Here is a 13,063-nt window from a genome sequence, read left to right as displayed (position 1 = left end):
AATGTTTCAGAAACTCATTGATTTCAATGGGACGAGGCTTTTTTTTTTTTTTTTTTTTTTAAAGTTGCGCCCCAATGTGAAACATACATAGAGAAGCATTTTTCCTGGGCTTTTCACGGGGTTTTTTTTTTTTTTTTTTAAATGCAAAAATGTTTCAGAAACTCAATTTCAATGGGAAGAGGCTTTTTTTTTTTTTTTTAAAGTTGCGCCCCAATGTGAAACATACATAGAGAAGCATTTTTCCTGGGCTTTTCAGGTTTTTTTAAATGCAAAAATGTTTCAGAAACTTATCGATTTCATTGGGAAGAGGCTTTTTTTTTTTTAAAGTTGCACCCCAATGTGAAACATACATAGAGAAGCATTTTTCCTGGGCTTTTCATGGGGTTTTTTTTTTTTTTTTTTAAATGCAAAAATGTTTCAGAAACTCAATTTCAATGGGACGAGGCTTTTTTTTTTTTTTTTTTTAAAGTTGCACCCCAATGTGAAACATACATAGAGAAGCATTTTTCCTGGGCTTTTCATGGGGTTTTTTTTTTTTTTTTTATGCAAAAATGTTTCAGAAACTCATTGATTTCAATGGGACGAGGCTTTTTTTTTTTTTTTTTTTTAAAGTTGCACCCCAATGTGAAACATACATAGAGAAGCATTTTTCCTGAGCTTTTCAGGGTTTTTTTTTTTTTTTTTTAAATGCAAAAATGTTTCAGAAACTCATTGATTTCAATGGGACGAGGCTTTTTTTTTTTTTTTTTTTTTAAAGTTGCGCCCCAATGTGAAACATACATAGAGAAGCATTTTTCCTGGGCTTTTCAGGTTTTTTTTTTTTTTTAAATGCAAAAATGTTTCAGAAACTTATCGATTTCAATGGGAAGAGGTTTTTTTTTTTTAAAGTTGCACCCCAATGTAAAAACATACATAGAGAAGCATTTTTCCTGGGCTTTTCATGGGGTTTTTTTTTTTTTTTTAAATGCAAAAATGTTTCAGAAACTCAATTTCATTGGGAAGAGGCTTTTTTTTTTTAAAGTTGCACCCCAATGTGAAACATACATAGAGAAGCATTTTTCCTGAGCTTTTCATGGGGTTTTTTTTTTTTTTTTAAATGCAAAAATGTTTCAGAAACTCATTGATTTCAATGGGACGAGGCTTTTTTTTTTTTTTTTTTTTTTAAAGTTGCGCCCCAATGTGAAACATACATAGAGAAGCATTTTTCCTGGGCTTTTCACGGGGTTTTTTTTTTTTTTTTTTAAATGCAAAAATGTTTCAGAAACTCAATTTCAATGGGAAGAGGCTTTTTTTTTTTTTTTTAAAGTTGCGCCCCAATGTGAAACATACATAGAGAAGCATTTTTCCTGGGCTTTTCATGGGGTTTTTTTTTTTTTTTAAATGCAAAAATGTTTCAGAAACTCAATTTCATTGGGAAGAGGCTTTTTTTTTTTTTTTTTTTTTTTTTTTTTAAAGTTGCACCCCAATGTGAAACATACATAGAGAAGCATTTTTCCTGAGCTTTTCAGGGTTTTTTTTTTTTTTAAGTGAAAAAACGCTTAAAAAACTCCCCAAGTCATCACTGAGGACAAAAGAGAAAAAATATATATTTAGGAAATTAAGAAAAAAAGAAATGTAAATGAATGTAATGTAGACTGTTCCTAGAGATGAGTGGAGGGCAGGCGGGGGGGGGGGGGGGGGGGGAGGTCGCGCCTTTGTTGGAGCCGGGCTGCAGACAGAGATGTGCTGTCTGCTTCATTTAGAGGCCAGGTTGGTAATCGGGTTTATTTAGTCATTGGCTTCCCCGGTTGGCAGTGCAGGAGGAGAGAGGCTTTCCATTAGAGCGGGCCGGTCCTTGGGGAAATTCTCTCCCTCACAGCTCGTGTTACGCTCCCGTCATTGCTGGCAGCTTTTATACACATTTCCAGCTCTTTAATTAAAAGTCACAGAGCTGCACGGCCAATCAGCTTGCGCAGAGGAGGATAACAACCTGCCAGAGTTATTTAGAAAGGAGCAAAGGCAAAAAAAAAAAAAAAAAAAAAATGTGAGAAGTGATTACCAGAGAGAACGGCTGCACGCAGCGGCAATTAACGGACCCGCCGGCCTTTGTCTGCTCATCCGCAGGAATATTCGGCTGATATTGGAAAGTGGAGAAGATCCATTTTGGAAAATAAGGCCCCCAATAGTCAGCCAAACTGGCCAATCAGGTTTAGTCGTTGAAAAATGAAAGGAAGCATCTAATTGGCTGCTTGAGATCCTACAAACAAGACTCAGCTGTGACCTGAATGATGACCCCGAGGATCCCTGGGGTGCCATGTACTGCATACTCAGTGCTTCATTACTGAATCCCTATAGGAGTGCAGGCGGCATAGGCTGCTCTATCGAAAAGGGAACAAAGCTTCCCACAATGTGCATTAGAATCTGCAGCAAGTCAGATAGAGCTCCGCCTCATTTCCCGGCTGGAGGACGTCCGGGGCCATCTAGCTCTTTCTTCCCCAGCCTGACCCGCCCCTTTCATCCACTGGATTTTATAGGATTTATATCGCGCCAACTGTTTGCGCAGCGCTTTACAAAATGAATTCCAGTTCTTTCAATCATAGAGGTTCAGCATCATATGTAGGTGTTACCTATGCAAATGAAGCTTACCTAGAAACGCCCACTCCCACCCATCAAGACATTGATATTTGCAGAACTCCTCCCATTAGCTGGCCCAATGCTTGAATCAGGACTGCAGGCTCTGCTGAGGCAGGGTGCGGTGATGTTTTCAGGAAGCTATGTACAGCCCCCTGCTGGCCCCTCCCACCAGCCATGATCTGCCTGCATTGCATAGACAGGCGCAGAGACCGATTAGATCCAGTATAAAAAAAAGGTATGCAATAAAGAGGTAAAGGATTTATTTACAAATTGCCATAACGGGTGACAGAGGGTGCAGCTTATCAGGGGTCTTTCCTGATGTCGAAAGGAGGTTCTGTGGCCTTTGGGTCTTTTCCTTCTCCCCAGCTGTAGGGGGGTCTCTTTTCAGGAGATCCTCACCAAGTATGTGATGGACCAGCTTTGGCTGGTCCCTAGGAAGCGGGGTCCACCTACCTTTGGTCTAGGTCAGTGGTGGGCAACTGCGGCCCTCCAGCTCACATGGAACTACATATCCCATGAGGCATTGAAAGGCTGACAGTTGCATCATGACTCACAGAGGCATGATGGGACTTGTAGTTCCACAACAGCTGGAACAGTTTGCCCACCCCTGGTTTAGGTCAAGGGTCTCAAGACTTTCCATAGAAAGGGCAAGTTTACGGCCCTTTAGACTTTAGGGGGGGCAGTTGTGCCCAGTGGGATTAAATGCCCAATCTTTGGTATTAGGGGGGAGATATAGCTGGCGTCCGTGGCAGGAGTTGTGCCCCGCCGCTGACATGCCTGGCAGGAGCTGCGCCCCGCCGCTGACATGCCTGGCAGGAGCTGCGCCCCGCCGTTGGCATCCATGGCAGGAGCTGCGCCCCGCCGCTGGCATCCCTGGCAGGAGCTGCGCCCCGCCGCTGGCATCCCTGGCAGGAGCTGCGCCCCGCCGCTGGCATCCCTGGCAGGAGCTGTGCCCGCCGCTGGCATCCCTGGCAGGAGCTGTGCCCCGCCGCTGGCATCCCTGGCAGGAGCTGTGCCCCGCCGCTGGCATCCCTGGCAGGAGCTGTGCCCCGCCGCTGGCATCCCCTGGTCTAGGTCAGGGGTCTCAAGACTTTCCATAGAAAGGGCTGGTTTATGGCCCTTCAGACTTTAGGGGGGGCAGTTGTGCCCAGTGGGAGTAAATGCCCAATCTTTGGTATTAGGGAGGAGATATAGCTGGCGTCCGTGGCAGGAGTTGTGCCCAACCGTGGCAGGAGTTGTGCCCCGCCGCTGGCATCCATGGCAGGAGTTGTGCCCCGCCGCTGGCAACCCTGGCAGGAGCTGCGCCGCGCCGCTGGCATCCCTGGCAGGAGCTGCGCCCCGCCGCTGGCATGCCTGGCAGGAGCTGTGCCCCGCCGCTGGCATGCCTGGCAGGAGCTGTGCCCTGCCGCTGACGTCCCCTTGTCTAGGTCAAGGGTCTCAAGACTTCCCATAGAAAGGGCTAGTTTATGGCCCTTCAGACTTTAGGGGGGCAGTTGTGCCCAGTGGGAGTAAACAATGCCCAATCTTTGGTATTAGGGGGAGAAATAGTTGGCGTCCGTGGCAGGAGCTGTGCCAGAAAGGCCAGATAAAGGCCTATTAGGTCTAGGTAGACCATGGCATACCTTGCCCCTGTCAGGGTAAGAGGCCCTTTCTCTTCAGGTTTGACTAGTTCCTGTACCCTTTGATTTTAATTTTTCATTGTGGAGCTCAAAAAAAGAAAAAAAAAAAAGAAAATGCCATAGCAGGATGGCTGAGAGGGGGGGGGGGGGGGGGGGGAAGAACCAGGGAAGGTAAAGTACGATCAGATAAATCTTTAATTATTTCAATTGCAAAACAAGAAAAGCCTGAAAATAAAAACTACGTGTTTTTTCGGGTCTGTTCCTGCCAGTCCTCTCTCCATACAAGTCCACATACATTTATAGCATGCTGCTGTAAAATTGTATCGGGTTCAACAGATTGTAGAAAACGTGGTCCTCTCCTCCAGTATATCTCTCTCTGAGCCCGCTGCTCCTCAGGGACAAACTTTCCTTCCCTCAAAGTGAAAATTGTAAGTAGATTTTCCAAATGGAAAGCAATTTCATGATCCACTTTCCTTCCCCTAAATTGCCATCCAGCCGGCAGCGAGGCTGAAAGGTGATTGAGTGACGGAACCCGGACGGCACACTTGGGCGGCTCACGTCTGACGGTGGGAGGCAGATTGGGTTTGACGTGAACTTCTCTGCAAAGAAAGCAACCTGAGGAGGATTTCTGGTGTCAGGAAAGATTAGGCTGACTGTCCTTTTACTGCTAGAACCTGGAACAATTCAGTAACAATGGCTGCACAAAGGTTACCCAGACCTGAGATCTGCCGACAGACGACGTATCCCGTCACCTGTACTGGGAGTCCTCCCGTGGATGGAAATGGAGGAGACACGCGTGTTCCCCCATCTGTATTGCGTATCGAGGGGTGCCACGCACAGCGCTCTCCACTGGCTCACAGTCCCGATCTCACCTACAATCCAACCGGACAGTTTCCTCAAGCCGGCGTGATCACTCCTTCTAACCACTCTTGGCAGGCAATCTAATTTTCCCTGAAAAGGTCACCGCCATTTTAACTGCCTTTCAATCACATTAAGCACGCTGCTGCCTGTGCTTAGAGGCATGTGCCTTCACCGCTCCTGGCTGAGGTGCGATCGATAGACTGACATACTGCTCACTTCGCACTCGTGTCTCCTCCACCCGAGACGCCTCCGACAACTTCTAAATAGTATTTATTACGTTTGTCCCATCGATGGACACGCACAGCAAAAAAAGTGACAGTGCAAAGAATGTATACCCAGGAGTGTGAAAGTGTTACTAAACCCCGGACCCCGCGTTCATCGTATCCACGCTCTCCCCGGACCCCGCGTTCACCGTATCCACGCTCTCCCCGGACCCCGCGTTCACCGTATCCACGCTCTCCCCGGACCCCGCGCTCACCGTATCCGCTCTCCCCGGACCCCGTGCTCACCGTATCCACGCTCTCCCCGGACCCCGCGTTCACCGTATCCACGCTCTCCCCGGACCCCGCGTTCACCGTATCCACGCTCTCCCCGGACCCCGCGTTCACCGTATCCACGCTCTCCCCGGACCCCGCGTTCACCGTATCCACGCTCTCCCCGGACCCCGCGTTCACCGTATCCACGCTCTCCCCGGACCCCGCGCTCACCGTATCCGCTCTCCCCGGACCCCGTGCTCACCGTATCCGCTCTCCCCGGACCCCGTGCTCACCGTATCCGCTCTCCCCGGACCCCGTGCTCACCGTATCCCCTCTCCCCGCGCTCACCGTATCCCCTCTCCCCGGACCCCGCGCTCACCGTATCCCCTCTCCCCGGACCCCGCGCTCACCGTATCCCCTCTCCCCGCGCTCACCGTATCCCCTCTCCCCGGACCCCGCATTCACTATATCCGCTCTCCCCGGACCCCGCATTCACTATATCCCCTCTCCCCGGACCCCGCATTCACTATATCCCCTCTCCCCGGACCCTGCATTCACTATATCTCCTCTCCCCGGACCCCGCATTCACTATATCCGCTCTCCCCGGACCCCGCATTCACTATATCCCCTCTCCCCGGACCCTGCATTCACTATATCTCCTCTCCCCGGACCCTGCATTCACTGTATCCGCTCTCCCCAGACCCTGCATTCACTGTATCCGCTCTCCCCAGACCCTGCATTCACTATATCTGGTCTCCCACAGTACATGGAAATGCAATTATTTTAGTACATACAAAACTACTAAATACCTTTTTTCATTAGCAGTGTATAGCAGTCTTGTGACTTCCATCAGTGTCCAGCTGAGTTAATCTTGTAGGAGGAGTTTTCATTCTCCTCTGACTGTCCTATGAAGCTGCATGAGCCCTGACCCTGTCAGGACAGTGCTGATCGGCCCTGTGCCAATCACATGCGTCCTCCAAAAAAAACAAATAAAAAAAAAAAAACACAACACTCTCTAGCAATACACACCAAACTTAGCGTGTGCAGAGTGCCTCTTAGAGCTCTGTACTATCAGCAGATGGATTTGGGACTGTGGAAGAAGGGAAGGATCAGAGAAGACAAGATTTTACTGTTGTAGGTTTAATAACACTTTAAAGAGGGGACAGAGAAGCAGAGCCAATGCAGACCGAAATTTAACATATGGGACCAGCTCACTGCTGAGGAGGAGGATAGAGGACCAGAGCCAACCTAATTGGTGGCTGTGAGGAAATCCCGACTGTTAGAAGTAGTTACAGGGCCCAACTTCTTCTGGGTGAACGGATTCCTGCACATGGATGACACCACAGAGCTGCGCATGCAACCAGCCAGGAATTAAACCGCAGATCCGGAGCCATCGCTCCACCAATCACGGACCGGCTTGTGAGCCAAGCAGAATCAGTGAGCTGCAGGCATGTGTGCTGAACACGGCTCTATGTGGTTTCTTCTCATGTGCGTTGAGCCATTAAAGGGCTTTCCTCCGGAGCGCAGACAACACTGTTGGTTTTACATCCACTTTACGGATTTCTCCTCAGCAGAAAGTAAACAAAATTCTCTCCAAAGAAAGCTCCTCTTCAATGGAGGACATTACAGGGAATCCAGAGAGCCGCCAAGAGGCGTTCAGCAACACGTCAAGTCTCCGAATGTGGAATATGAGCACCGAATGTCACGTCAACCGCTTCTCCATACAAAACACCTGAATGCTCAGCGGCCATACCGCCGGGGGAGGAGGGGGGGGGGGAGGGGTTTACACAACCGTCCGGCGGCCTTGCCGCCGGGGGAGGGGGGACACAACTGTCCAGCGGCCATACCGCCGGGAGAGGGGGGGGGGGGGGGGGGACACAACCGTCCGGCGGCCGTACCGCTGAGGGAGGGGGGACACAACCATCCGGCGGCCGTACCGCCAGGGGAGGGGGGGACACAACCATCCGGCGGCCGTACCGCCAGGGGAGGGGGGGGGGGGGGGGGGGACGACACACACACACAACCATCTGGCGGCCGTACCGCCAGGGGGGGTGGTGGGGGGGTGGGACACAACCATCCGGCGGCCGTACCGCCAGGGGAGGGGGGGACACAACCATCCGGCGGCCGTACCGCCAGGGGAGGGGGGGACACAACCATCCGGCGGCCGTACCGCCAGGGGAGGGGGGGGGGGGTGGGGACACAACCATCCGGCGGCCGTACCGCCGGGGGAGGGGGGACACAATTGTCCGGTGGCCATACCGCCGGGGGAGGGGGGGTGGGGGACACATACACCCATCCGGCGGCCGTACCGCCATGGGAGGGGGGGGGGGGGGGGAGACACACCCATCCGGCGGCCGTACCGCAGGGGAGGGGGGGGACGGACACACCCATCCGGCGGCCGTACCGCCAGGGGAGGGGGGGACACACACACAACCGTCCGGCGGCCGTACTGCCGGGGGGCACACACGATCGCCCGGCGGTCATACCGCCAGGGGAGGGGGGGGGGGGGTTCACGACACAACCGTCCGGCGGCCATACCGCCAGGGGAGGGGGGGGGGGTGCGGAGACACACAACCGTCCGGCGGCCGTACCGCCAGGGGAGGGGGGGGGGGGGGGGAACACAACCGTCCGGCGGCCATACCGCCAAGGGAGGGGGGGGAGGGGGGGGAACAGCAAAAAACAAAAACAAAAAGAAACAAAAAAAAAAAAAAAACCATCTAGAAGCAATCTGCATTATAATAACAGTTACCATGTAGCAAGGTTTCTGCTGCTACATGGGGGTCAAAGTGGTGACCCCCCCACTTCAGTTAAAGCAAACATGAAAGTTACAAAAATGAACCGCGCTATTTTACCCGTATTAATCCTCTTAACCCAAATCAGCCATCTTCACCCTTCCTCTTAGTGATTGGACTGCGGATTCTTTCTATTAACCATTAGTTTAGGTTCATCATGTGATTCGGAGGGAATTGCACATTTCTCTTCAAATCACATGCGATTTGAGCCCGTTCATTTACATTGCGCTTTGTTTTGTTAAATGATGCAACGGTGCCATTGACCCACTAACAGAGCGACAATCGTCTGATTATTCTTAGGTCCAATTTTCGGACGGAAAAAAAAAATCGGTCGCATTTTGACTCATGTATGGCCGGCATAACTATGCGACAATGAAAGGCTGGAAGAGTAAAACAACAGTCCCTTAGATGTAAACAGTCCAAGGGACGTAATTGCCATGAGGCAAACATGGCATTTGCCTAGGGCGGCAATATTCAGGGGGGGCGGCATGGCCCCCTGGCAGAAGTGACACAATGGCATCCGGTGACTGGGGAGCACTGGAGGCAGAGAAACAGGAGCGGAGATCCACGAGAGGTGGCTGGATGGTCTCAGACTCTCCTTCCCAGCATTCTTCATGGCTTCGGGGGTGCCGGCGGATGTCATTCTGCGAACTGTGCCGATAAGTGCTGGAATGGAGGACGACGCAACAGGCTGGGGACTGCTGAGGGGTGTCCAAGTGCCCTGCTGGAAGTTGTCCGATTGTCCGGAAAAAGGTGGCGATTTTTGGGTTGCCTAGAGCAACACAAAAACAAAATTCACCTCTGAAACAGCCATTTAGGGTCGGTTCACATCTGTGCGGGTGGTGCCGCTGCGGATCCGCACAAAAATCCGCCCGCACAGAAGAATGCGGACCCGCAGGCGGGTGACATTAATTCTAATGGCACGCCTCCCGCACTGGAAATCGCAAACGTACTGGGAACCTCGGCTGCGTTTTCAGAAGAAGTGCAGGGACCTCTTCCCTGCGTGTCCCGGGTCACGGGAGTCCATTCAAATGAATGGGCTCTCCAGCCCGCAGGAACGCGGATATGTGAACCAGGGGCTAACCTTTGCAGTTTGGACACCCCACTGCATGGGAAGGTTTTTACTTTTCCTGCAGTTTGGCTTTACCATCAATCTGTGGCGCTCTCATCCTTTATTATATACTCTTCAGACTGCTCTGGGGATCTCCAGGAAAACCCGGCTGACTGAGATCAGACCTCGGAGGTTGGAGTTGGACTTCTGGGTCCAATGTCCCACCAACACAGAACTCCGTTGGAAGCCGAGAACATAAAAGAATCTGGAAAATGAAAGGAACGTTCCACTGCCGTGTGTGTCGGGGAACGGCCCTTGTCTCAAGGCTGAATATTGAGCGTCAGCACGAGAGGTGAATGGGACCGGTAACACCAGACCAGAAGGGAAGTGCACGCTTGGTACCTACCGCGGAATCCACCTTCCAGAAGGGTTGTGGCTCGAATCCTCTTCTGCCCGCACCATTCGTACTCTTCGAACCGATGGCCGTTCTCATTCTCAATGTCTACAGAGTCGTCTTCATTCATGCTGGACTCTCTCTACAAGGAGGCAGAAAAGGCAGCTAAGTACAAGGGCTGGACACATCCACAACTACACAATGTGCTACGAAAACAGAGTCATTAGAGGAGGAGAGCTGAAAGGAGGATAGAAGAGACCAGAGCTGGCCGGGGGAGACAGGAATCTTCAATCACTAAGGAGCATCCTACCAAGTCCTTCCTGGCCAAAATCTGCAGAACACGGAACTCAATGGACACATAATGGGACCATCAAGAAGGTCAACGCAAATAAGAGGTCAGAAACTGCGAGGTTAGCAGATGCAGAGGTAGGCAGCAGAGCTGACCCTCTAAAGGGGCCTAGTGTCGGGCAGCAGAGCTGACAGTCCAGTGTTAGGCAGCAGAGCTGACAGTCTAGTGTTAGGCAGCAGAGCTGACAGTCTAGTGTTAGGCAGCAGAGCTGACAGTCTATAGGAGTCCACTACTAGGCAGCAGAGCTGACAGTCTATAGGAGTCCACTACTAGGCAGCAGAGCTGACAGTCTAGCGTTAGGCAGCAGAGCTGACAGTCTAGCGTTAGGCAGCAGAGCTGACAGTCTAGCGTTAGGCAGCAGAGCTGACAGTCTACGGGAGGCCAGTGTTAGGCAGCAGAGCTGACAGTCTACGGGAGGCCAGTGTTAGGGCAGCAGAGCTGACAGTCTACGGGAGGCCAGTGTTAGGCAGCAGAGCTGACAGTCTACGGGAGGCCAGTGTTAGGCAGCAGAGCTGACAGTCTACGGGAGGCCAGTGTTAGGCAGCAGAGCTGACAGTCTACGGGAGGCCAGTGTTAGGCAGCAGAGCTGACAGTCTACGGGAGGCCAGTGTTAGGCAGCAGAGCTGACAGTCTACGGGAGGCCAGTGTTAGGCAGCAGAGCTGACAGTCTACGGGAGGCCAGTGTTAGGCAGCAGAGCTGACAGTCTACGGGAGGCCAGTGTTAGGCAGCAGAGCTGACAGTCTACGGGAGGCCAGTGTTAGGCAGCAGAGCTGACAGTCTACGGGAGGCCAGTGTTAGGCAGCAGAGGTGATAGACAGGGAAGTGACAGAAGATAGCGGACGGCCAGAATCACCTCCCGGTTCCTCTACCTTAGCCAGACACAGTTCCACATGTCTACTCATCTCCTCCTCCGATCCAGACAGCGGCCGACTGCAGAGCGGACATACCTGTCCCTCATCTTGCTTTCGCCGTTTCATCTTCCCGATCCGGGCTGGTGGATGCAGAAAGAGGGAAAAAAAAAAGGAAAAAAAGAAAAAAAAACAAACAAACCACATTATGTCAGCACCCATCTTATAATGAACAGTCTAAATTTCACAAACTGATACAAGATCAATGGACCGTGTCAATCTTTAGGGACCAAACACAAGCCAGGAATTTAGGACAGACACAATAATTCTCATCTTAAAGGGTCTATCCACCCAAAATTGAAATAAACGTTTTTTGAATTTAGAGGACTCAGAGGACATACCTGATTTCCAGAAAAAAAGTCACCTGCTGTGGTTATGAGGGACTTCCACCATCCCTGCTGAGCTTTTTATTACCATCATGGAGAATATAATAGCAGTTGAAACAAGCAAGCTCATAGGTTGGCCGTACTGGTGGCAATCTGATTGTACAATCGCTGCGCAGCCTCCTAAGTCTACACAATCCATTCAATTGCACCCAATTTAAGGAGACCCGCGTACGGTTATTAGCAGTTTCCAAAGGCTTTTTTTTTTTTTTACGGCAGCCGATGGTGAGCGGTAAAACCCTGCGGCCGAGTTGCGCTTTTACCCCAGTTGCACCCCCTTTAACTACAGAGGCAGTGGTCATAGGAGTACACATGCTGTGATGCTTCGCTTCGTGGCTGCGGTAGGAATTATACCCCATCATGCTCAGCGGGCCCTACTGTCCACGGAACACAACCAAGAATGGGGCTACACTGCAACCGCCCCGTAACTGCACACGGGTTCAATGCAATGTCAGCTGAAGGCGTGGAAACAACTGTACACTGATCTTCCCATTGAAACGTTTGACGGGGGGCGTGTCAGCACAAGGCTGACCAATGGATGACAGGAAGGCTGTGCTCCCAAGTAGAAGCACCCTGAGGATAGAAGCGTTTTTTACGGTCAGTTTGGAATAGGAAAGCGGGGGGCTGACGGGAACACCAGATATTTCATACAAAGGAAGCCATAACAGGAGACTGACATACAAGTACCCCCCCCCCACACACACACATCAGGGATATGAAATGTTGGGGTGACATTATTTAGCATTTCTAAATGTTCACTTCTTGAGTTCAGGTGAGCAGCAAGGAATCCAGGAATATCCTGACTCTTCAGGGGATTACTCAGCCCCCCGAAGACCCCACATAGCATGGAAATCTCACTGTGGGGAGAGGACACTAATCCACGTGTGTCAAAAACGAGGTCCCTGGGCTGAATCCGGCCCACCAGGCCACTTCATGTGGCCTTTGCATCTTTCCTGCAGCTGCGGCACCCCCCCCTCGTCTATGCCCCCACCGTCTCGGAAAGGACAGAACTCCTCCTATGCCTCTGTGCAGCTGCAGGATCCCCCTTTTCTCTGCCCCCACCCTGTCTCAGAATTTAGCAGACTCCAGCAGCAGAGAAAAAGACAGAACTCCTCCTACAGATCCTGCATCTCTGTGTGCAGACGCAGCACCCCCTCGTCTCCATGCCCCCAGTCTGACTCCAGCCCTCCTCTGGTTCTCCTCCAGACGCTGCACGTTCTGCTTCCCAGCTCTGCCCCCCAAGCTCTTCCAGGCAGCAACACAAGGTAAGGAGGGTGCACTGCGAAGCAAGTGTGGGTGGGGTGCTCTTGATGTAAGAGGGGGGAGTGGGGGGAGCTGCACTTGATGTAAGAGGGGGGAGTGGGGCGAGCTGCTCTTGATGTAAGAGGGGGGAGTGGGGCGAGCTGCTCTTGATGTAAGAGGGGGGAGTGGGGCGAGCTGCTCCTGATGTAAGAGGGGGGAGTGGGGCGAGCTGCTCCTGATGTAAGAGGGGGGAGTGGGGCGAGCTGCTCCTGATGTAAGAGGGGGGAGTGGGGCGAGCTGCTCCTGATGTAAGAGGGGGGAGTGGGGCGAGCTGCTCCTGATGTAAGAGGGGGGAGTGGGGCGAGCTGCTCCTG

General features: G+C 51.7%; 1 protein-coding gene across 1 annotated transcript in view; it reads right to left on the bottom strand.

Moving 5' to 3' along the window:
• Window positions 1-13,063, bottom strand: part of RNF220 (ring finger protein 220) — a gene marked incomplete at its 3' end in the record, with an annotated part of 181,596 nt that overhangs the window by 60,570 nt on the left and 107,963 nt on the right. The window contains exons 6-7 of the mRNA XM_089669555.1: window positions 11,026-11,147; window positions 9,819-9,948 (exon numbers count right to left, since the gene is read on the bottom strand). Of these exons, the coding sequence (XP_089525681.1) occupies window positions 9,819-9,948; window positions 11,026-11,147 (252 nt within the window). The remainder of the gene's footprint in view (window positions 1-9,818; window positions 9,949-11,025; window positions 11,148-13,063) is intronic.

This window comes from Staurois parvus, unplaced genomic scaffold (genome assembly GCF_062004578.1).
Source record: "Staurois parvus isolate SC_StPar_1 unplaced genomic scaffold, SC_StPar_1.0 ptg000079l, whole genome shotgun sequence".
Taxonomy (NCBI): domain Eukaryota; kingdom Metazoa; phylum Chordata; class Amphibia; order Anura; family Ranidae; genus Staurois; species Staurois parvus.
The sequence above is the reverse complement of the archived record's forward strand: the minus strand, read 5'-3'. Positions and strand labels throughout refer to the sequence as shown.